This window comes from Ursus maritimus (assembly GCF_017311325.1).
Source record: "Ursus maritimus isolate PB19 chromosome X unlocalized genomic scaffold, ASM1731132v1 scaffold_X1, whole genome shotgun sequence".
NCBI classification, from domain to species: Eukaryota; Metazoa; Chordata; class Mammalia; order Carnivora; family Ursidae; genus Ursus; species Ursus maritimus.
In genome coordinates this window covers 30,377,658-30,402,737 of record NW_024423319.1, presented here as the reverse complement: position 1 = coordinate 30,402,737, position 25,080 = coordinate 30,377,658, and the positions used below count along the sequence as shown (strand labels likewise).

The 25,080-nt window shown below is 45.5% G+C and overlaps 1 protein-coding gene and 1 pseudogene across 1 annotated transcript; one reads left to right on the top strand and one right to left on the bottom strand.

The window, feature by feature from the left end:
• The first annotated feature begins 3,913 nt into the window (after positions 1–3,913).
• On the top strand, positions 3,914–4,029 carry LOC121103905 (annotated as a pseudogene).
• A 66-nt stretch (positions 4,030–4,095) lies between these two features.
• Positions 4,096–24,582, bottom strand: STEEP1 (STING1 ER exit protein 1). The gene is made up of 7 exons (XM_008706959.2): positions 24,407–24,582; positions 21,662–21,779; positions 9,609–9,650; positions 7,113–7,251; positions 6,472–6,561; positions 5,787–5,879; positions 4,096–4,572 (listed from the first exon to the last, which is right to left on the bottom strand). Exons 1-7 carry the CDS (start codon positions 24,528–24,530, stop codon positions 4,510–4,512), a joined length of 669 nt encoding a protein of 222 aa, XP_008705181.1. The 5' UTR covers positions 24,531–24,582; the 3' UTR covers positions 4,096–4,509.
• Positions 24,583–25,080: the final 498 nt, after the last annotated feature.

Genomic DNA, 25,080 nt, shown 5'->3' with positions numbered 1-25,080 from the left:
TATACAAAGAGCTCTTAAAACCCAACAATAAAAAAACGAACAAACCCAGTTTAAAAATGGGCAAAAGATCTGAACAGATGCTTCTCTAAAGAAGGCATACAGATGGAAAATCAGCTAATAAAAATATGTTCACAACAGCAAATCAAATAATCCAATTAAAAATGACCAGACCTTTCTCCAAAGATATTATACAAATAGACAAGAATCATATGAAAAGGTAATCAACGTGACTAATTATGGGGTGACTGGGTGGCTCAGTCGGTTAAGCATCTGCCTTTGCCTCAGATCATGATCCTAGGGCACTGGGATCGAGTCCCACATCGGGCTCCCTGCTCAGCAGGGAGTCTGCTTCTCCCTCTCCCTCTGCCCCTCCCTCCCACTCATTCTCTCTCTCAAATAAATAAGATCTTTTTTAAAAATTCAACATAGAATTACCATATGATCCAGAAATCCCACTTCTAGGTATTTACCCAACAATCGAAAGCAGGGCTGCAAAGACATCGGCTGTCATTAGGGAGATGCAAATTGAAAGCACAAGATACCACTGAGAAACTGTCACAGACCAGAGGAGACTAAAGAGACACGGCAGCTAAGTGCAGCGTGCAATTGTGAATGCGGTCCTCAGAAACAGGACATAGAACAACTGGTGAAGTCCAAATAAAGTGTGTAGTTTAAGATTATTGTACCAACGTTAACTTCTTAGTTTTGACCATTGTACTATGGTTTTATATATATTAGTCTGCTTGGGCTGCTATGACCAAATACCATAGACCGAGTGGCATACACAATAGACATTAATTCTCACAGTTCTGGAGACTGGGAAGTCCAAGGTCCAGGTGCCAGCTGATTCAGTGCCTAGTGAGAGCTCTTGTCCTGGCTTGCAGACGGCCGCCTTCTTGCCATGTCTTCATGTGGGAGAGAGAGAGGCAGGTAGAAAGAGAGAGAGCTCTCCAGTCTCTTCTTTGAAGCGTACTGATCCCATCATAAGGGTCCCACGTCATGATATCATCTAAACCTAATTACTTCCCAAAGGCCCATCTCCAAATCCCATCACACTGGGAGTTAAGGCTTCAACACAGGAATTTTGGAGAGGACGCGATTCGGCCCATAGCATTATATAAGACGTTACTATTAGGGAACCCGAGTGGAGAGTATACAGGAACTCTCTGAACTCTCTCTGGAACTTTTCTGTGCATCTAAAATGATTCGAAGACCTTAAGATAAAAACTCAAGGTCACGGGCCCCTGGCTGGCTCAGTCGGTAGAGCATGCGACCCTTGATCTCAGGATTGTGAGTTCAAGCCCCACTTGGGCATGGAGCCTACTTAAAAAAAAAACAAAAACAAACTCAAGGTCAGAAGGGTTGAAGGTGAGAGGACTTGAGATCCCCAACCACAGGATCAGGCTGGTTCGGAAAGAAGACGGGTAGTGACAGGATGGCAATACCGGGAGAAAACAGGAAGATCAAGGTTGTATGACATGTAAGGTTTAGTTCACCACAAGTGATGTTTTTTGTTTTCCTGAAGGAATATCAGATACTAAAAGCTCAAGTGTAATGGACTGTGCTTTGTTAGAACAGAGTTAAAAAATGGAGTAGCCGGGGACGCCTGGGTGGCTCAGTGGGTGAAGCGTCTGCCTGCAGCTCAGCTCAGGATCCCAGGGTCCTGGGATCGGGTCCTGCATCCCGGCTCCTTGCTCAGCAGGGAGCCTGCTTCTCCCTCTGCCTGCCGCTCCCCCTGCTTGCGCTCTTTCTCTGACAAATAATAAAATCTTTTTTAAAATCTTAAAAAAAAAAACAACACAACAGAGTAGTCAGAGAGGCAAAGCAGCAGCAGAATAAAACATCAAGGAAATTAAAAAGGGAAGCTTTTTCCTTAAGAGAGGGAGGTGGTCCATAGTGATAATCAGGATCGCAAAATGGTGGAGACGAGCTAGTTTTTAAAAAGCTTTTCAATTTCTCTTATGCAGTAGAATTACACTTCCAAATGTAACCAATTATTCCCGTGGAAACATTTCACAACATTTTACTATTTTAGTACAGTTGACAATGTGCACAAACACACACAAAAGAAAACAGAGTAAGACTCTCCAAAATTGCAATATGGCTCTTAATACCAACAGGAAAACACTGTATTTGCTGCTAAAATCCTACAAGGAAATAAAGAGACTAGAGAAACGATGGCATATCATTTTAGTAAGTATTTCAATACGAAAGAAGCAAACGTTAAGGAGCACATGTTTATTTGGTGCTAATGCCATCATGATTTGCAGTCCTAAAGATGAAGCAAACTGCGTAATTTGAACCAGATGTTAAAATGGTTTAGGGTTAGCATCTAAGGACACATATTTCAGAAAAATATGTGGAAAGGTGACGACAGATTTGCTACAGGGAGTTCTCTATGTAAGTGTCTTTATATCGCATTTTACTTGGTTTCTCAAAATGAAATTGCTATCTGTTCTCAATAATAGATTTAAAAAAAAATCCCACAGGAGAAACATTTCAGCCTAGTTTGATAGTCAGATTTCTGGCTTTAGCACTTCCTGGCTATGGGATCTTGGGAAACTCATGCTCTCGGAGCCTCGGATACTCGTTTGAGAAATGAGAATGAGAACACTTAGACCTATCTCATAGGACTGTCGTCTGGTTTAGATTAGGATAATACCCATAAAGTGCTTTCCATGGCACGTGACACATCGTAAAAGTGCCCATTAAAGAGCATTATCCTCATTGGTAAACGTAAGTACTAATAAAATAACCACCCTTCAAATCTAAAAACAAACAAAACCGGTTTAGTGAAGTCAGAGCACGAGAGTAGCAATGTTAGGAGGCTGGGATCAAGGAGCACAAGTCTGGATGTCAGACGTGGTGGATGTGGCAGCCGGGCCGCGGTCCTGGGAGTTGGTGGCTAAAGTGACGTGCAGGGGAAGGTCACTGTTTGGAGGTGAGGTCAAGGCCCTGTGAGATTATGGGTGGCCACCCACATGCTGGGGAGGTATCTTTCAGAACGACGACAGGAAATGAGGTGGAGAGGAAGACTCAGCTGCAAAGACCTCACTGGATGCAGGAGAATAACTTGGAAAGATGGTAACACAGCCCCACCCGGCTCTCCCAGGACCCCAGACGCCCCTCTTTCTCCCAGTTCTTGCTAGCTCACATCTACCCCCCTACTCCAACCTACTTTGCCTTCCAAATAAGGAAGGCAGGAAAAAAGCAAAGAAAAATGCCCTATTATTTCCCAACAGTACCTCACATACATGTCTTGAGTGACTGCTAAGTGCAACCCACCGTAGAGAGTACGGGGAGCTTAAAATCCTCGTCCGGCCCCGACGGCTTGTAATACAGGTGAACAGATAAAAACACATACGTAACACTCCACACTGCTATCACTGAAACAGCGTGACATTAAATATTTACCTTTTTTTTTATTTTTAAAGATTTTATTTATGTGAGAGAGAGCGCGTGCATGAGAGAGAAAGAGAGAGAGCAAGAGCTGGGGGAGAGGGAGAGGGAGAGGCAGACTCCCCGCTGACCAGGGAGCCCGACACGGGGCTCGATCCTCAGGATCACGACTGAGCCACCCCGGCGCCCCTCAATATTTAAATAGACAACACTCCTCTACAAATAGCAAATGTGAACCGCAAGCTAGCCAACAGATACTTCTGTCTTGTCTCAGTATCATTTCTTACTCTGTGTCTCCCTCCCACACCCACATGCGGACGCAGTGCTCTTCTCAGCTGCCCGACGGGACGACGGGACGGTAGCTACCTTGGGTTGCTCACTGAGACCCCATTTTCATGTAGATCTGGGCTACCCTACCCGCCCCCCTCACTCTAATCTGGCTGTTCCTTCTTTAAGTACAAAGTCCGATCAAGAATAATTCACCTGTAGCTTCACCATTTGAAGGAAAGGAAGCAAGACTATACTTTCACGGATCATTTCTGTAGTTTGTCACCGGGGAAGTTTCTCTGAACGTGAAGCTTTTAAAGGAAGCTGTATGTAGGTTCTGGCTTTTCACTGATTTTTTTCTGACAGTAGACAGTTTTAAACCATAGCCAATCCCTGCCTAAGAATAGAGTCACTTAAAAGAATCAGAGCTGCTGGAACTTTAAATATAATCTATGCCACTTTTTCTATGACACATCATGATACTTTTTCAAAAATCTATAAACATTAACTTTGAAGAAGGAATAAGAACAGCTACTTTAGAAACGAGACACACTCGAGCACTGATGTGTTCACAGAGTTTCCACACAGCTGAAGAAGTTTACATCAAATGGACAAAAAATAGTACAGAAGACCTATATACGGAAAGATTCAGAAAACCCATCTCTAGAAAGCAGGGCAGATGGACTCAAAGACCTCACCGAAAGTAGGAGGAATCAATGAGAAGCAATGGAAAGCCTTCTGCTGGGGCAAAAAGGTGGCCACAGTCCATGGAGTCAAGAGACCGTTCTTTTTCCTCCTCATGTAAACGCTTGCCTCAGGTCTGGGTTGAGAGAAGGGTCCTGATCACTTGAACTGGTTGTCAATCAAGGTCCCCTTCATCTTTGCTTTCTTGGCTTCCAGTTCAGCCTGAAAAGGAAGAAAAGTATATGCCCTGATACGTGCCATGAAATTCTTCCTTTCCTTCCTTCTTCTAACTGCCCAAACACTATCCTTTCATGTTCATTTAGTACAGAAACTAGAACAGTGGTTGGCAAATTGTTATGAATCTCTAGCAACCGATTTCCGAACTTTCTGATATTCTGGTGCACACAGAAAACGACGGTGTCTGCATGGTTAAGAGGCCGCGGTCAGAGGTGATCAGTGCAGGGCTCCTACAGCCCCAGGCCCCTCAAAGCGCCAAGGGAATCAATACTGTGGTATATCAGTATCCTATGCCTGGCAGAACAGGAAAAGAAACACTGTTCTCGAACGGTGTTACTTCAGGTTGTGCAGTCCAGGAACAAGGTTTGTTGCTGGTTCATGCAAGATACGTATGAAAATCGAGAGTTAGCATTTCGAAACTTACATAGTAATTTGGCAGAGTGATAACAAAATAAAATAATTTAATAAAAGCACTTGAGGCAAATGCATTTCTATGGCATTTTGTAAATTACAAATCTGTTCTTGACAAACTGGAGATTTAAAAAAAGAAGCAAGCCCTGGTCCCTCCCTTTGGCAAATGGGATAGGCACGGCTCTACACCATGACGGCGATGGTAATGCCGCTCCCAAGACCCACCACCTTTGTCACCAGAGAATCCTCTACGGTCACGCGAATGGACCGGCACACCCTCTGATGAGGCACCAAGGCCGTGCTGGACGATTCTAAAGAAACAGCGTAAGTACATTATTATCAAGAAGACACAGCTTGCAGGCGCCGTCAAACAGAAGTGTGCCCGCGCTACGATGAGCCATGAGCCGAGGTTAACATGAAAGTGGGGGCGGCCCCGGGGCTTTAGGAAGCAACCAGGCCCCCGTCCTGGTGCTGCTGATGTAGCCCTGCTGTACGCCCTCACATCCTGGGAGCACGTCCACGAACCTGACCTTGACCTCGACCTCCTGACCCAGGACCCCGGGTAGCAGGTTCAAGTACCATTCTGGTCAGGGCTGGCTGACAAGTACTCTAACTTCAGGCCTGGAGCCCGCGGTCACTAGAGCACGGTATACGGACCGTTACAGCCCAGGGGTAGACACCTAGCTGCCAACTACGCCAGGAAGCCTCGCACAGACTTCCTGCAGGATCTCCCTGACTGCTGGAGGGTGTCTCAGACCGAGAAACCCTTGCCGCCCCGGGCCGCTCACCAGCTCCTGCAGCCGCCTCTTGCTCATGCCTTTGCGCTCCAGCTGCTTTTCAATCACTTTGGCGTTCTGTGCGTACGAGTCGGCGACTTCTCTCTGAGGGAAGAAAAGCAGCCCCCGTAACCCAGCAGTACCAGTGAGTCAGAGAGACTTCAAGTAGCAATTCATACAATGCAGGTCTCAAAATCATTCCTGAAATGGGACTCTGTTCCCTCTGAACGCATCAGCTTCTCAGTAATCCAGCAGAGCTCAGGTCTTGGCTGACCATTTGAAAAATAACAGATAACATCTCTCTGTGAACCCCATTACACTGAAGTACCATAAAGGTAATCGCCACTACTGCCCAGGACAGCCTCATGAACCACTCGAGCCGGACTGGACAGGACCTGAAACTGCGGAGTCCGATAGGTTTTAAGCTGAAGAGGGATGAGAATCACCCCCTGAAAGCAACTCAAAACACAGTATGAAAATGCCACCTATCTCGTCCAACTCCCTGCTTCTCATTTTACAGATGTCCTTGGGATCCAGGGAAACAGGAACCGGCCCGGTGTCTAGTTTCTTACTAGCAGAGCAAGGCCTAGGAGCAAAGGTTCGAATTATTCCGCTACTCGAATGCGCTGGTTCTAGAGTCCCCGCTCCTTCCGGGCCCACCCCACAAGCCAGCTCCCTCGAGAGCAGAAGCACTCACAGCCTCGATCTCCTCTTCCTCTTCATCAATGGTAGACACGGTGACAGAGCTGAACTTGCCCATGTCTTTCGTCCGTTTGGTCATCATCACCTGGGGCCACAGGAGAAATCAGTCTCGTGCACTGCAAGAGGCTCTGTGAGCCGCACGCGTGTGTCCACATGCGTGTGCGCGTGTGTGCGCGCGTGCGCCCATGCCCGACTGCAGCGGGAGGCGGCTGCGGGGGCGGGGAGGACACACCTCTTTGGGACAGACTGGCCTATCTGAAAGTGCCAGTGGGTTTTTTCTCTATCTGGAGTCTATTTTTCTAACATTTGCCATCCAGGCTTTTAAAAGTATATTCAAAACTGAGCCTGCTTCCTTTCGTTTTAACTGTCCACACTGAAAAAAGACAACATTTCAAAGGAAATCGATGTGAATCAAAACTATGCCATTTCTAACTTAGCTCCTGGGACAGCCGTAGGAAAGAAAAAAGAACACATGATAGGTGTTACGTGTAACATCTGCTTACACATAAAAATGGCATCCTCTTAACAAAGAATGCATCCAGAAGGGGCGCGTCCTCATTAGAAGCCGCTTTAAAGATGGAGGGCGAGCCACAGATTCGGAGCCACATTAACCAGTCTGTCCCCTTCAATCATTACCTTCTTAGGAGGCTCTTGTTTCTGGGTATAGATATTCGTTTTGCCGAAACCCTGGCCGAACTTGACTACTGCTCCATCCACGATGAAGGTCACGGGGGCGTTCTTGGGCTGGGACTGATAGAAGAGCGGCAGTCCACACCTGCAAACAGCAGAGTCGACCTCTGGGAAGCTCGGCATCCAAATCCCCAAAACACCGATTCACGAAGCGTGCTCAGACGCGGGAACAGTTTTGTTTGTGGCATAAACTAGGGATTCACTCCTTCCAGTGTCTCCCAAAACTACTTCATAAGAATCACTGAGGAATCGCTTTAACAAGTAAGAATTTGTTATAATTGCTGCTCGGATTCCCAGGTCCTACCTTCCGAAGATCCTGATTCAGCACATCTGGGAGCTGAGGCCTGGGAATCTGTCACTTTCCTCAGCATCCCAAGTGATTATCGCTGGACAAGTTTGGGAAATGCTGGCTCCTGCTACTGTTTGCTTTCCAGTAAAAGCTGCTGCCATTCTGGGGCGCCTGGCTGGCTTGGTTGGGAGAGCATGCGATTCTGGATCATGGGATTGTGAGTTCAAGCCCCACACTGGGTGGAAAGATGACTTAAAAAAATAAACAACAATTTTAAAATAATAAAAGTTTCTAACAATACATATATTAAAAAAAAAAAACACTGGGGTACCCGGGTGGTGCCTCCAACTCTTGGTTTCAGCTCAGGTCACGACCTCAGGGCCGTGGGATTGGGCCCCGCGTTGGGCTCTGCACTCAGCGAGGAGTCTGCTTGGGTTCCCTTCTCTTTCTCTCTAATAAACAGGTATATCTTTAGGGGGAAGAAAAAACTGCTGCCATACTTTCAAGAAGTCTGGGTACCCAGCGTGGGGGTTTTGTCTAGTTTTGTTTGGGTTTTCGTAGTGTCGAGGGGGAGTGTTCTACTGCAGCGGCTGGCAAAGCGCTCTGGAGTAATCGTCACGCTTGCTTTGGTTGGTCAGTTTTATTGCACTTTTTCAGCTACATCAAGTAGACTCATAAGACATGATAAAATGGGGGGGCGCTTGGCTGGCTCAGTCGGTGGAGTGTGGACCCCTGACCTTGGGGTGTTGTGAGTTTGAGCCCCACGGGGGGTGCAGGCATTACTTAAAAATCAAATCTTAGGGGTACCTGTGTGGCACAGCGGTTAAGCGTCTGCCTTCGGCTCAGGGCGTGATCCCAGCGTTATGGGATCGAGCCCCACATCAGGCTCCTCCGCTATGAGCCTGCTTCTTCCTCTCCCACTCCCCCTGCTTGTGTTCCCTCTCTCGCTGGCTGTCTCTCTCTCTGTCAAATAAATAAATAAAATCTTTAAAAAACAATCAAATCTTAAAAAAAAAAGAGAGAGACATAGAAGAAAGTTAACGACTCCAGTGTGGCTGGGAACTCAAATGCCTTCTTAGCTATTTCCGTGCCTTGATTCTCCTCGCCTGAGTCTTCTGAGAGCCGAGATGTAACTGTCGTGCCATCAACAAGATGAAACTCACTGTAGTTTAGTACTCTCACTACTAACGGCCTAAAGCTGGAAATGGATATATAGCTTTAAAGAACAGTGTCTAAAGTTCTTGGGTCTGTGGGCCTACAAGAGGCTTTATAAATGAGTCTGGATTACATTACGCTATATTCCATTTACTGTATGACCCAGCAATTCCACTCCAAGACAAAACACATGTCCCCACCAAGATTTATACTAGAATGGTCAGAATAGCTTTATTCAGAACAGTCAAAACCGTTAGCAACTCAAAATGCATTTCGAGGGGTGAGGAGGGAAACTGGCACCATGAATACGACTCAGCCATAAAGAGGAACAAACTATCGATAAACCTAACAACTTGGCTGAAACCCAGAAGCGTTATGCGGAAAGAGAGCAAACTAAAAGCTACGTACTGTATGTAGCAGAACACACGTCGTAGAATTCAGATCACTGTTTTAGAAAAGGCGAAACTGTAGCTGGAGCAGGCGGACCAGCGGCTGAGGGGGTGGGGGGTAATTTGGGGGCTGACCGCAAAGGGCCCAGGGGGGCCGGGGGATGTCCTGCATCGGGGCAGCGCTGCTGTTACAGGGACCTCTCACACTGTATGCTTGGTGGGCAGATTGGGGGGGCGCCTGGCTGGCTCGGTCAGTACAGCATGTGACAGCTGGTCTTGGGGTCGTGAGCTCAAGCCCTACAAGTGGGCGTAGAGAGTCCACAAGAAAAAAGAAGGGCAAATGTTATCATATATAAATTACATCTCTACTTTAAAAATGATACTATGTTAAAAAAAAAAAAAACCTTTTCTGTGACCAGCTGGTCAGAGATGTGACTTCGACTAGTCTGTCCGAGGAGCATACTGGTGTTTGTGTAGTTGAAGTCTGAAGGCAGCTGGGATTATAAGGATAAAGACACACCAGAAACTGTATCCACGTAATTCTTTTCCGAATACATTATTGCCTCTTCTTTCTTATGCTTGGACAAACGCACGCTGTTAAATACTTACTTTGCACACTTCTTCCTGTACTGTCGTTCAATGCCTTCAGGCCTGTGCAGAAAATGGAATTTAAAAAAAAAAAGATATGAACAAATCTCATAACCTACCCACCTCACTACCTCATTTCTTCAAATGCTAAAAGGGCCTTTCGAAAGTTTTCATTTCCTAGATGAACCGGTTAGTTAAACCTGTATTAATTTTAAAACATTCCTGCCTCCCCCACCCATTTCCTGAGCCCCTAATGCGGGTCAGGTATCTCCCTGACACGGGTGGGGAGGAGCGGGAGCTACAGGCACCGCGGCGGGCAGGGTCATGGTGATAACAATAACAACAACAGTAATCATACCAGCAAGCACGCGGGCCCTGTGCTCAGGCACACGGGGATTAAGTCCTTTGAGCCTTACAGCAACCCGGAGAGGTAGTTCCTACCACCATTCACATTTTACAGACGAAGGCTCCTAAGCACAGGCCACATGATTTGCCCCAGGTCAGAGGCAGGAGGCAGAACAGGCTGAATTCAAGCCCAGGCCACCACGCCCAAGAGCCCACAAGACCGCCACCCACCCAGATGCTTAACAAAAACCTGGGACTCATCCTTGATTCTTCTCTTTCCCTTACCACACCTAGTCCATTAGCAAATCCTCTGGATTTTATCTCCAAAAAAAGATCTTGAACCTGCCTGCTTTGCTCTACCTTCCGGCCACCATCCTAGCCCCGGCCACCAGCAGCTCTTCCTCGGGCGACTGTCATCGCTTCCGGACTGGTCTCCTCACGTCCCCTCCCCTCGTTTGTTTCCATTTTTTAATAGGCAATATGCACACATGGTATATACAAGAGTACAAAGAAAAGTAAAATATCCTCCCCGCCCACCCTTCACCCACCCAGTTCTCTTCCTTGGGGGCAAATATTGTTTCTGGTTTCTTCTGTTCCTCCTAGAGATAGTTGATGATAAAAGCAAAGAATCCTTATTGATATATAAAGAAAACATATTTTATTTTCCTTTTTAGACAAACGCAGCATACCTTACACTGTTCTCTACTTCTTTGTTTGCTTAAAAATGTGTCCTGGTTAGAAAATACGTATGTGACCCTTCCTTACCAATTGACAAAGACGTGCCTCATTCTTCATAAGGGCTGCACTGTATTCTTTTGTGTGGATAAACCGAAATGTCTTTTACCTGTTGGATAAATTCCCAGAAGTGTATCCACTTTAAATTCTGATAAATACTGCCAAATTACTCTCTAGGAAGTTGAACCAGTTTATGTTCCCACCACCAATGTGACAGTTCCTGTTTCTCTCCAATTTCACCAACACAATATGTTATTAAATTGCACAAGTGCCAATCTGGCACGTGAAAACTGTGCTCTCATAATTTGCATTTCTTTTTTTAAAGAGTGAAGTTAGGCATCTTTTCATATATTTAATAGGCATTTGTGGTTTCTTTTTTTGGCTGAACTGTCAGTTCATATCTTTTGCCTACTGAGTTGTCTTTTTCTTTTCTATTAAGGAGACTTGCAAATGTTGATGGGCCTTGTAAATATTTCTTCCCCAGTACGATGTCTGTCTTTGGCTCCCCCCGATGTGGAAATTTCAGATTTCTGTGCAGTCAAATCAACAGAATGTGTGTACGCGTATGCACGCACGCATGCGTGCGTGTGGTATGCAGTTAGGCCTTCCCCATTCTAAATTCATACCTAACATACAAACTTTAACTGCTATTCTAGAATCTGCTTCCACGACTGTTTCATTCCAAATCATTCTTTAAACAGCGGCAAGAGTGGCTTCCTAAGACACCTAGAATAAAATCCAGCCTCCTTACCATGACCTCCTAGGCACCAACTGAGCGCATAACCGGCCCTGTCTCATCCCACAGATGCCCGCCCTCCCTCCCTACGAACTAGCCACACCAGCCTTCTGTTCTTTGAGCAAACAAGTGCTTTCCCACCTCGGACCTTTCACACACACTCCTCTCTGCCTGGAATGCTCTTCTCACTGCTTTCCCATTCTCATTTTCGGGGTCTCCGCCACCTTTTCAAAGAGGTTTTCATGAGCTTCTCTGTATGAGCCCTTTGTTTCATTCACAGAACTTCCCATAATCATACTGACTTCATTTTTCTGTCATCCCACTAGACTGTAAGGTCCATGAGATCAGAGATTAACAGAGACCATGCCTGTCTGACCCTCTATCCCCAGAGGCGAGCAACAAAACAGACATGCAATAAACCCTGGCTGAAAGAATTCTTTTAAGAATTCGGTTGAGTGAGGAAAATTATAATCATGGAGGTTAAGTTCTTAAATGAAGAAATGTATACCATGTAATGGGAACGCAGAGGTGGGAGCACCAAGTCTGTCTGAGGCAGTCATGGAAGGCTTCAGGAGGAGGTGACTGAAAGCCAACAGTCCTGATAGAAAGTAGTATGTCAAGCAGTGGGAATACCGCATGCAAAGCCAAAACCGCACAGCATACTCAGGGAATTACAAATAGTCTAATGTTAGGAGGACTTTAAAAAATCAAGAGTACTACTGGTCTGACAGAAAAAGATTTGTAAGATTATACTATGAATGACCGTATGGCAACAATTTAGATAGTCGAGATGAAATGGGCAAACTCCTAGAACAACAGAATAACACAAACTACCAAAAGTCACTGGAAAAGAAACAGAAAATCTGAATAGACTATTCCGCGCAAAGACATTTAATTAGTAATCAAAAACCTTCACACGGAGAAGAGCCCAGAACAAGTGGCTTCACTGGTGAACTCTACTAAGAGTTCAAAGAAGAATTAGTACCAATGCTTCACGAACGTTTCAAAAGAGGAGGAAACATTTCCTAGCTCATAGTGTGAAGCCAGTATCACCCCGATACCAAAACCAAACAAAGGCACAACAACAACAAACTGGAGATCAATCTTGCTTAAGAATACACAGGCAAAACCAAACACTACTAGCAAAGTGAACCCCGCAGCATATAAAAAAGATTATACAACATGACCAAGTGGAATCTATCCCAAGATGCGAGATTGGTGCAACATATAAAAAAATTAATAAAAGCAAGACAACACAGTAACAGAAGAGAAAAAAACACATGATCATCTCAACAGACACTGAAGAAAAGCACTTGACAAAATTCAAAACTCTTTTAATATACTAGAAATAGAAGGGAACTTTCTCCACCTGATAAAGGGCATCTATGAAAAACCCACAGTTACTAAGTTACCTAACAGTTACATAAACTAATATCATAATGGTGAAAGACTGAAAGCTTTTCTCCTAAGATCAGGAACAAGACAAGGATGCTTACTCTCAACACTTCTACTCAACATCGTATGAGAAGTTCTAGCCAGGGCAACTAGGCAAGAAAAAGAAATAAAAAGCATCCAGATTGGAAGGGAAAAAGGAAAACCATCTCTACTCGTAGATGACACGATCTTACATATAGAAACCCTAAAGAATGCACAAACATATACATAATTAGAGCTAATAAACAAGTTTTGCAAGGTTGCAGGTTACATGATCAATATATAAAAATTAATGGTAGTCCTATATAGTAAAAATGAACAATAAAAAATAAAGTTAAGAAAACTATTCCAGGGGCGCCTGGGTGGCACAGCGGTTGGGCGTCTGCCTTCGGCTCAGGGCGTGATCCCGGCGTTACGGGATCGAGCCCCACATCGGGCTCTTCCGCTATGAGTCTGTTTCTTCTTCTCCCACTCCCCCTGCTTGTGTTCCCTCTCTCTCTGGCTGTCTCTATCTCTGTCGAATAAATGAATAAAATCTTTAAAAAAAAAAAAGAAAAGAAAAGAAAACAATTCCAGTTACAATAGCATCAAAAAGAATAAAGTACTTAGGAAAAATTTAACCAAATAAGTGCAAGAGTTGTGCACTGAAAACTACAAAACATTGCTGAGAGAAATTAAAGAACACCTACATAAATGGAGTAAATCCCGTATTCGTGGACTGAAGACTTAACATTATTAAGATGGTAATACTCCCTAGGGGCGCCTGGGTGGTGCAGTCGTTAAGCGTCTGCCTTCAGCTCAGGGCGTGATCCTGGAGTTCTGGGGTCGAGCCCCACGTCAGGCTCTTCCGCTGGGAGCCTGCTTCTTCCTCTCCCACTCCCCCTGCTTGTTTTCCCTCTCTCACTGGCTCTCTCTCTGTCAAATGAATAAATAAGATCTTTTTAAAAAAATTTTTAAAAAAAGATGGTAATACTCCCTAAATGAATCTACAGCTTCAACACAATCCCTATCAAAATCAGAGCTGGCTTTTTGCAGAAATTGACAAGCTGATCCTAAAATTCACAAGGAATTGAAAGGAATCTAGAATAGCCAAAACAATCTTGAAAAAGAACAAAGTTGGAGGATTCATATTTGCTGATTTCAAAACCACAAAGGCCACAGTAATCAAGACAGGGTGGTACTGGCATAAACACAGATCAATGGAATGGAACTGAGAGTCCACAATAAACCCATACATATATGGCTAATTGATTTTTGACAAGGGTACCAAGACCATTCAAAGGAGAAAGAACAGACTTTCAATAAATGGTACCAGGATAACTGGATAGCCACATGTACAAGGATGAATTTATTAGATTCTTACCTGACGCCATCTAAAAAAATTAACTCAAAAAAATTTAACTCAAAATGGATGAAAGGCTTACACCTAAGAGCTAACACTATTAAACTCTTAGAAGAAAATGTAGGCATATACCTTCAAGACCTTGAATTAGGCAATGGTTTCTTAGATAAGGCTCCTAAAGCACAAGCAAAGAAAAAAAATAAATGGGACTTGATTAAATTAAAAGCTTTTACGCTTCTAAGAATATCATCAAGAGAGTGAAAAGGCAATCCACAGAATGGGAGAAAATACTTGCACATCATATATCTGATAGAGGGTTAGTACCCATACTATATAAATTCCTAGGACTCAACAATTAAAAAGACAAATACACCAATTAAAAAATGGGCAAAGAATTTGAATAGACATTTCTCCAAAGAAGATACACAAATGGCCAAAAGGTACACGAGAGGATGCTCAACGTCATTAGCCAGCAGAGAGACGCAAATCGAAACCACACCAGGACAGCTATAATCTAAGAGACAGCCCATAGCAAACACTGGTGAGAATGTGGAGAAAGTGGAACTCTCATACATTACTGATGAGAATGCAACCTCTTTTGAAGATACTATACCAGTTCCTCAAAAGGTTAAACATAGAATTATCATATGACCCAGCAATTCGTTAAGTATACACCCATGAGAACCAAAAACATGTTCACATAAAATCTTCTACACACGTTCACACGTTTACAGCAATATTACCCATAATAGTAAAAAAAAAAAAAAAGGAAACAGCCCAAATGCCCAGCAGCTGATGAACAGATAAACATATGGTATACCCATACAATGGAACATCATCAGCCACAAAAAAGAATAATGAGTCGTTCTACATTATGGATGAACCCTGAAAACATGCTAAATGAAAGATACAAGAAACAAAAAGCTACAATATTTATGGTTCCTTTTTAGTCAAGTGTCTAGAATAGGCGAATCCATAAGGACACAAAGTAGATTAATGGTTGCCAGGGGCTGTGGGAGAAGGAAATGGGGAATGACTACTAACAGGTACAAAGTTTGTTTTGGGGGGGTGTGAAAATGCTCTGGACTTGGTGATGACAGTTGCACAACCTCGTGAATATACTAAAACCACTGAATTGTACACTGTAAAATGGTGAGTTTTATGATACATGACTTACCCCTCAATTCAAAATACTACATCTCTGAGGGTGGAGGTGAGGTGTTAGGACTTTTTTAAAAAACTCCCTCAGATGGTGCTAACACAGCCGGGGTTGAGAGTCACTTCACAAAGGTGCATATGAACAAGAGTAGAATTGCACAGGAATAAATGAGATGCGTCTTTACTATACTCGATAATGCCGAAGTGCCTTCCAAAGTCATTATAACTATTTACGGTCCTTCTGGTACCGCAGAGACTCCTGGATGCTCTTTGACAACACATGGGTATTAGTTAAGGGATAAGGAAACTGGGGCCCAAAAAGGTTAAGTGAGTTGTTCGAAGTCACAAAGTGGTCCTGCTCCACCATGTTTAACACCCCGCCTCTCCGCGTACAAGTGCTGCTTATGTCCAATGTGCACCATGGGACTAGGGCCCTAGCAATAGTTCTTGCTAGGTTCCGTGTCACTCCTGGTTTCTACCGGGACTCTAAATTCACCCTCAGCCTGAAGGGCGACATCCACCATACAACTGACTTCTAGAATCCTGGAGTCAGCCAATCTCATAGGCCTGAGCTTTGAAAACACAGGATTTCAAAAAAAGGGGACTATATATTTCTCAACGAGTTAATCTTCAAATACCAATGCCAAAGGGGATTTTGTCGAGTTTATAACAATTTATCTATTCTAACTATGTGCCAAGAGTCAGGCAAGACGTACTAAGGGTTTTGGAAGTATAAGGCAGGATTCTTGCTCTCAAAAAGTTCATGTAAGTGAGACAAGATATTTTTTTTAAGGATTTTATTTATTTATTTGACAGAGAGAGAGACAGCCAGCAAGAGAGGGAACACAGGCAAGGGCAGTGGGACAGGAAGAAGCAGGCTCCCAGCGGAGGAGCCTGATGTGGGGCTCGATCCCAGAACTCTGGGATCAGGCCCTGAGCCCAAGGCAGACACTTAACGACTGAGCCACCCAGGCGCCCCGAGACAAGATATTTAACTGGTATAAGGAAGTGATGAGCTAGATATCTGCACTAACTGACCTTGGTTTTCTATCCTACCCTTAATCTCTAGGATTATGTGAAGGAGGGAAGGCCAAGAACAAAACATTCTCCCTGGTTGTGGCAGTTTCTCAGATGGCCCCCAATAATTCTTGCACCCTGGTATTGACACCCTGTATAGTCCCCTCCCAAAACGAATAGGGCTGACCCATAATACCAAGAGGGCACTGTAGAAATAATGGTGCGTAACTACTGAGTCTTGGTCATAAAAGATGCTGTGGTTTCCACCTTGCTCTCTGTTGAATTACTCACGCCGTGGGAGGCCAGCTGCCACAACACAAGGATATTCAAGCAGCCCTACGGAAGATCCTTGCGGTGAGGAACTACGGTTAGCACTCAGCTGCCAACCACATGAGTGAGCCACCTTGGAGGTGGAACCCCCAGCCCTAATCAAGACTTCAAATGACCGCACCCATGATCGACCTCTTAACCACGGCCTCAGGAAGACATGGGAACCACCCAGCTAAACTGCTGTTGAATTCCTGACCCACGGAAACTGTATGAGATGACAAATGTTATTTTTTTTAAAAATCAAGGGGCACTTGGCTGGCTCAGTTGGTAGAGCATGAGACTCTTGATCTCAGGGTTATGAGTTCAAGCCCCACACTGGGCATAGAGCTTACTTAGAAAAAGAAAAGAAAAAAAAATCAAGGAGTACCAGGAGACAAGGATGAACAGGCAGGCCAAGGCGAGACCACAGAAAGCCTTCGGGCTTCAATTTTACCCCGCTAACCATGATTTCTAAAACTGTACTCCACCATGACCCCTAAATGAAACTGGAGAGGGGAAGGGGAGGAGTCTTAATGGGTTGGGCTCAACTCTTCCCCAGTCACAGCAGCTTCCTGCTTATTTATACTTCTGGACAAGCATTTCATTTGAAGAAAGGATTCATTGTCTAAAAAATGTTTGAAAAGGACTGCTGTAGGTGATGAAGAGGCACTGAAAGATTTGAAGCAGGAGACTGATGTCATGTGCATTTGAGACCACTCAGGCAGTAGACAGCAGACTGGAGGAGAAAATGAGAGGCAAAAAGACCAGATAAGAGGCTACTTCAACAGCTCAAGCAAGCGATGGTAGGTACTGGAAAGATGGCACTGCGGTAGGGCTAAACAGGAGGAGGCAACCACGAGAGATTAGAAAGTAGAGTCAACAGGACATGGTGAGCGACTGGATGTGTGCAGGGGTGGTGGGGGTTGGGGATGGATGAGACAAAGGGAGGACTGGCTTGCAGATTCCGGCTTGGGCTACTGCATGAACGGGGGTGTCATCGTAGGAGGAAGGGAAGGAAGGAACTGTGTTTGGCTGATAGAGACCTGCCTGCAATGGCTTCAACACAATGGTTTGTTCTTCTGTAAAAGATATCCGAAGAGGGGCACCTGGGTGGCTCAGTCGGTTAAGCGTCCGACTCTTCATTTCGGCTCAGGTCATGATCTCAGGGTCGTGAGATCAAGCCCCACATCGGGCTGCATGCTGGGCATGGAGCCTGCTTGGGACTCCCCCTCTCTCTCTCCCTCTGCCCCTGCCCCCCACTCTCTCTCCCTCTCTTAAAAAAAAAAGTGGTTCATGGCAGTGACCGGGACCCAAGGACAGTAGTGGTGAAAGCTCTGCAAGTCCTGTGGCCTCTCCTTCCTGGTCCCAGGATGGCTGCTGGTGCTCCAATTACCATGTCCATTTCCCCAAAAAGCAGGGAGGAATAAGAATAGAAGAGTAAAAAGGCCTTTCTTTGGAAGCCCCACCCAACAACTTCTACTTCTATCCCCTTTACTTGGCAAAGTGAAGTCACATTCAGGATCGCAGGGGTTGTTTGGTGGGGCGGGGGCGCTGGAATATACACCGTAACTTTGCAGGTGCCCTTATATAGGCAGGTATAAAAGAAGACTGTCATAGTGGTGCCGGGTCAGTCCATCTGCAGTGTTTCCTTATTAGAGAAACGATGAGTTTGGCCTTAGTTATGTCGGATCGGAGATCGAATCAGGTGAAGAGGCAGAGCAGGCAGTTAGGTAAACAGTTCTGGGTACAGGAGAGAAGTGTAGGCAGGTCTAGATTTCGTGAGTCATCAGCGTGTAAGTGTAATGGATGCCATGAAAGGTCATGAGAACGTCCAAGGAGAGTACAGAGAGGGGATAAGACCAAGGTCAGAGCCCTGGGGAATACCAACATTTAAAGGGCAGGAGGCAGAAGAATCCAGAAGACTGAGAATGCCAAAGAAGCAGGAGAATCTCAAGAGCAGCTTCACAGAAATCAAGGAAGGAGAGCATCAAGGGAGGCAGGGTCAACAGAGAGACAGACAGAAAAGCACTGGATGTGCAATGGTGGGACTGGTGGATGGGAAAGGGGGCCCGGGGAACAATAGTGTCAAAAGAGAGGAACTTTAGAATGGAAGACTCGGAGGTGGACCGCGATAGACTCCAGGGCATATGTACTCTTTTTTTTTTTTTTTTCTTAAAGTAGACTCCACACGTGGAGCCCAACATAGGGTTCGAACTCACGGCCCTGAGACCAAGACCTGAGCCAAGATCAAGAGCCGGATGCTCAACCGGCAGAGCCCTCACATGACCCTGGGCTCCAGGGCATATGGTGGGCAGACTGCACGTGTTCAGCAACCAATGCTCTCACACACAGCTGGCTCAGGAGGGAGAGCAAGCCGAGATGTCCCCTTGGCCAGCAAGGGAGCAAGCTAGAGTGGGCCACTGGACAGACTGCTCATGATTACAGCAGGAACTACGTCAACTGGGGGAAAGGTTACCCTGCCTTGTTGGTAAACTCAGAACTCTCTGGCCCAACAGAGTCATTTGGCCAGAGGCCACGAGCCTGGGCAATACCTGGCCCTAAGGCTAGGTCCCAAAGCTGGCTCACTTCCAGGACGAGGCTGGTTTGATTCTGGGGTTTCTACTTCAGCCTAAGGCCACGCCGTTTTCTGGCCTAGAGGTGAGGGCGTCTGCCTTTTAGTGCCATGGGGGCCTGTGGCCTGGCTGTGTTGTTAAATCAGTTTCTGTATTAACTGAATGACATACGTCCGTTCAATATATAGTACTACTGTTATACATTATTATATGTAATTATGATATATATAATGAATACATCATAAGTATCTTAGTGATCTTAAAGTCACTCAGTTGGCAATTTTCTTTTTTTAAAAAAGATTTTCTTTATTTGAGAGAGAGCGAGCGAGCGAGCTCAAGCAGGGGGAGCGGCAGAGGGAAAGGGAGAAGCAGACTCCCCGCTGAGCAGGGATCCTGATGCGAGGCTCGATCCCCGGACCCCAGGATCATGACCTGAACTGAAGGCAGACGCTTAACTGACTGAGCCACCCAGGCGCCACTCAGTTGGCAATTTTCAAAATCAGAAAACTACATAGGGGTTAATGGAGGGAGAAAAAGCACAAGACAACGGATTAGCTTTAGATAGGGCATCTCGTCAACCTTCCTATTTACCATAATGGAGTGTTTTCCCCATGTTTCCCGAAGGGCATTCCCTTGTAGATTTCATCAGTTTTATAATCTGGTTGTATTACTGGCCTCAAGTTGTATCTTGTATAAAACCAATTTCCTCTTCAGCTGCACTATTCTAGAAGCCCAGTTGTCATAATGGTGCTCGAGGCCTGATTTGCTATTGAATGTCACCTAGCGGTACTTCTTTTCATTAGTGTGGGCTGACAACAGTTTGGTTTCTTAAATTAACATAGCAAGACATCAGCCTGTCGCTTTTCCCAGCTCAACACTAGAATACAAGCTCCATACAGGCAGGGTTCTTTGCTTGTTTACTGGTTGTAGTGGGTTGGATGGTATCCCTTAAAAAGTCACGTCCTTCTAGGAACCTCAGAATGTGACCTTATTTGGAAAGAGGGTCGTGGCAGATATAATTAGTTACAGTGAGGTCATGTAGATGACTAGAATGTGCCCTTAATCCAATGTGACCTGTGTCCCTATAAAAAGAAAAGAAGAAGAACAGAGACAGAGACACAGGGAGAAGGCCATGTGATGGTACAGAGACAGAAGTGCGGCATCTACAAGCCAAGAAATGCCAAGGATTGCCGGCAGCCACCGGAAGCTGGGTGGGGGCCGAGGAAGGATCCTCCCCTGAAACCTTGAGAGACACCATGGCTCTGCCAACAGCTTCATTTCAGACTTGTAGCCTCCAGAAATGTGAGACAATCTCTGTGGCTTTAAGCCCCCTAGTTGGCGGTACTTTGTTGCAGGAGCCCCAGCAAATAAATACACTGGCATGCCGCAGGCTTCTAGGGCAGAACGCAGCACAGAGCAGGAGCTCAGGAAATGAAATGTGTGTGAAGGAACGTCTGGACTTTTTAACTGCCTGCAGCTGACCGCTCTGGGGCCTCAGGCACCTGTTGTGACCACCCTGGCAGACGCACGCACTCCCTGATACTCTCTTCTCCCATTTGCTACATCGCCAGGTTCCACTTATTTTGTCTGCTTTTTAAATGTCAATGTTCCCCAGGATTATATCTTCGGTCCTGTCTCTTCTTGCTCCACACTCCGTGTCATGTTAGCCCTTCCCAGCTTTCAATTCCTTATCTCAACCAAGGACTCCCAAATCTCAAACAGATCTAACCATGTCACTCCCCTGCTTAAAAGAGAGAGAGATGGCTCCTGCTGCCAGGTAAGGTCCAAACCTGTCTACTTCACGAACCTCTTCCTGTAAAGTCACCCGGGCCATCTGAAGTTCCCACGCACACCATAGTGCTCCTTTCCATGCTTCCATGTCCCCTCCCCCCGGGATGCTCCTCAGCCCCCTCAGCTCCTCGGTGAAATCCTAGTTCAAGGCCAAACACAAATGTCATCATCTTTTGGTGCCTTTCCTGACCACCACTCAGGAGAATGACCCACCCCCATCCATTTTCCCATAGCTTTTGGCTCACCACACCGGCATTTTATCCTATCACAGTAGATAGCCAGTTCTCCCACTGAGCCGTGGGCTCTTTCATGGTCACCTCCACAGAGCCAGTCCCCAGCTTGGTGCCTGGCACATGGCACGCTCCAAGACATCACAGGTTAAATGAACTCATTCTCCTTGCAAAAAAAACAAATTACAGCTATCAAATTGGCAACAGAATCACGTCTCAGCAGCATTTCAACAAAGAACAGCAAGGGTCTTGCTGCATTAGCAGAAGTTAGAAAGCTAACATAAATGTCAAAGTACTGGGCCCATAAGGATGACCTGCTCAGCACTAGATGGGGTCCTTATATTCCTCAGAACCAGACTGAAACACAACAAGGAAAGCCTAGACAGACAGCATCAACCTCTTACCTCCGAAGATACATGGTCTCCTCGTCTTCCGTGTTACAAAACTTGTGGGCGTGTTTGGCAGCATCGATCACGCGGGACCGATCCCGGGGCCTCATGGGCAATTTCTCTAACTGACAGTCTGAAGAAATGGAATAAGATTCGGTCACTAGAGCCCCTGAAAAATAGCCTGGGGCAATCACAAGTGTTCAGTGGGGGCCCTTAGCACTGTAATGTTTTACTATAATTACTATGCTTATGGAAGCCTATTATTGAATTCCCCAACTGAAAATGACTTGGTGTCTGAAGATCTGGAGCTCTGTTACCATCTTGGTGATCTTTGGCAAATTACTTCCTCTTGGGTTTTTTTTCCTTATTTGAAGGACAAGTAGATGTCAATATCTCAAAAGTCCCTCCCAGCATGGCAAGTTTGCTATGAATGTTTCTGTGATCATGGTACACTTGGTTCGTGTTCTAACGCATGAGAATCAGACGAGACAGTCAAGCCTCCCAAAATGCCTATGAGGAAAGCATTGGGAAAAGTGGTTAAGTGCTCAGAAAAAGAGAGAGAGAGGGTCGCTGCTATGCTACACGTGGTAAGCAAATGACCCAACCAGCTCCAGGAGTGTCAATCTGAAAACAATGAAAACATACAGGAAATAAATGAGGTGCAGTTAAAAACCAGATGGAAATTGATATCATGCAAATGAAGTACCTAACGGGTCACAGGGAAGTCAAGTGATCACAGTGCCTGGAGATGAATGGAGGAAGGGGCGGGGGAGTTAAAGAGAGCACCAGGCAGTTTGCGTGTTCATTAATCTCCACAATGACCTGCTGGAGCAGACATTTTGTATTCCTAGTTTAGAAATGAGGGAATTGAGGCTTACAAAGGGCAAGAGACTTGCCACGCATTTACTAAAAGGGAGAACAAGAATTCAGATTCAACTCTAGGGGATCAAAAGAGAACTCATTTATACAACAAAGATTCGAGGGCTCTCCATGTACCAGGCGCCGTTCAAACACTGCCGGGGATTCAGCAAAGGACAAAGCAGAGTCCCTGCCCTGATGAAGTTTACACTCTAGTGGAAGAGGCAGAAAATTTAAAAGAATTATATAATATGACCTTGAATAATGACAAGTGCTAATCGAAAAAAAATTAGCAGGATATTAAGAGGATGGACAGTGATCTCAGATAGTGATAAGTGCTACCAAGAAAAATCACGGAGGGTAAGAGGACAAAGAGTAACAAGGGTGTCATTTTAGATAGTCAGGGAAGAGTTTTCTAAGGAAGGGATATTTCAGCAGAGACCTGAATGAAATAAGGAAGCACCAAGGGAAGAGGGTTCCAAGCAGGGAAAACCGCAATCCCAAAGGCCCTGGGGCAGGACATTTTGATATGATGAAGAAAAATCAAGAAGGCTACTGTAGCTGGAGTACAGCTAGCCAGGGGAAGAGTGTTAGGAGATGAAGTCCGAGAAGTGGCTGAGGATCTGATCCTGCAGGGTCTAGGTACGGACTTTGGTTTTACTCTCGGTTTTACAGGAAAACACCAGTTTGGAACAGAACTCTGGTTGCTGTGCAGAAAGCAGACCACTGGAGACAAAGAGTGGAGAGTAAGAGGCTGTGGCAATTCCAGGTGAGGGATGATGGTGGCTTGGACTAGCGTGGCAGAAATGCAAGTGGTAAAAAGTAGTAGGGATTCTGGATAGATTTTCGAGGAAGTACTGGCAGAATGTGTCGATGGATTGGATAGGTGTAAGGTAGGGGAAAAAGAAGTGATGACTGATTCTGAGATTCTGGGTGAACAGTGCGGACTACACTAGGGTGGAACAGTGGAGAGCAGGAAGTAGGGGATCATGAAGTCGATTTGAACATGATCGTTTTGAGAGACCCCTCTGACATCCAAGTGGAGACAGGGAACAGGCAGCTGGAGTTGGAGGGGAAGCGTAGGTTAAAGATGAACATTTGGGAGGCATCGGCATGTAAATGGTAGTTAAAGCTTGGGAATGGTTGTGGTCACTTAGGAAGTGAGTACAAATTGAGAACAGGTGAGAGGACCCTAGGGCCTTGAAGTGCCTAAAAATCGGAGTCAGAAAAGGAGCCAGACACTGGGGAGGGGCAAAATCAAGGTAGGAGAACAATCAGGAGACTGTGGGGTCTTGGAAGCAACTGAAAAAAAGTGTTTTAAGAAGGATGGAATCATCATCTTTGTCAAATGACACTGAGGTGAGGACTAAAATGAGCATTGATAACTGACCACTGGGACTACTAGCAGGTTCAGTTATTGACCTTGACAAATATGGTTTAGATGGTGAGGTGGGAAGAGAAGTCTGGCTGAAGTGAGGATGCAGCGACAGGCAATATAAGCAACTCTTTTTGGAAGTTTTGCTATAAAAGCAGCAAAGAAATGGGGTTACAGCTGGAAGAGAACGTAGGATCAAGGGAACGTTTTATTCTCGTTTAAGAGATACGACAGCATTCTAGTATGCAGCAGAAAGGTTACAAAGTTTCTAGAGGCGGAGTGAGAGGAAAGGGAATAAACAGTTTATTTTTTCCGAAGGAGGAATTTAGTTTTGAGGGCAGCCTAGATACACTCACAAGGTTACACAGAAAAGCTGCCCTGCAGTGGGACATGGAAGCATCAGCATGGAGCAGAAAAGCCCACCAATCTTCAGAGACGCGCCCCCCAGTTCACAGCCAGAGGCAATCCGCCCTCGAGACCCCGAAGTTTCGCTTCTTGCGGACGCCCTCCGGTTCCCGACTACTCACCCAGCACCAGCACCATCTGGCCACACAAACAGTAGTAGACGTGCAGGGGCTTCTCGCCGTCGTCATACTCCTCCCGATCCCGGGTGTCGGAGCACACTACCGACCGCGACACTACTTTAGGCATCCTTCACAGAAGCAGCCCGAAAACCCTGCGCCAAAAACAAGGGTCGCGCAGAAATGACGTCACAGACGGGCGTCGAGCCTGTTCCCAGCCGCAACGCTGGTCACGTGTCAGTAGCAGTCCTGTGGACTTCCGGGCCGTTCCATTGGGCCCGGATGCGCGGGGGCGTCCTGGGCCTCCAGAACCTCCTTTGCTTTGGCCTGAGTGACCTGGGACGGCTTTACTTGGGACACTCCTGATACTTTTTCAATTATTCATGTATATTTCGGTACACGTATGTATATGCAGATACATAAAACCAGATATAACAAAGAACTATATTTACGCATTATAGGCATAATACAGGTTTTAGGTGTGCCTGTAAATAGGTTTTGATTTTAATGGCTGTACTCAGGATGAGTACCTGATGAGGTAGAGGTATCTTTTTTAACTTGAGATATAATTCATATGACATAAAATTCACCCTTATGAAGTGTATAATGCGGAGGTTTTAGTTATAGTCACAAAGTTGTGCAACCATCACCACTATCTAATTCCAGAACATTATCATCGT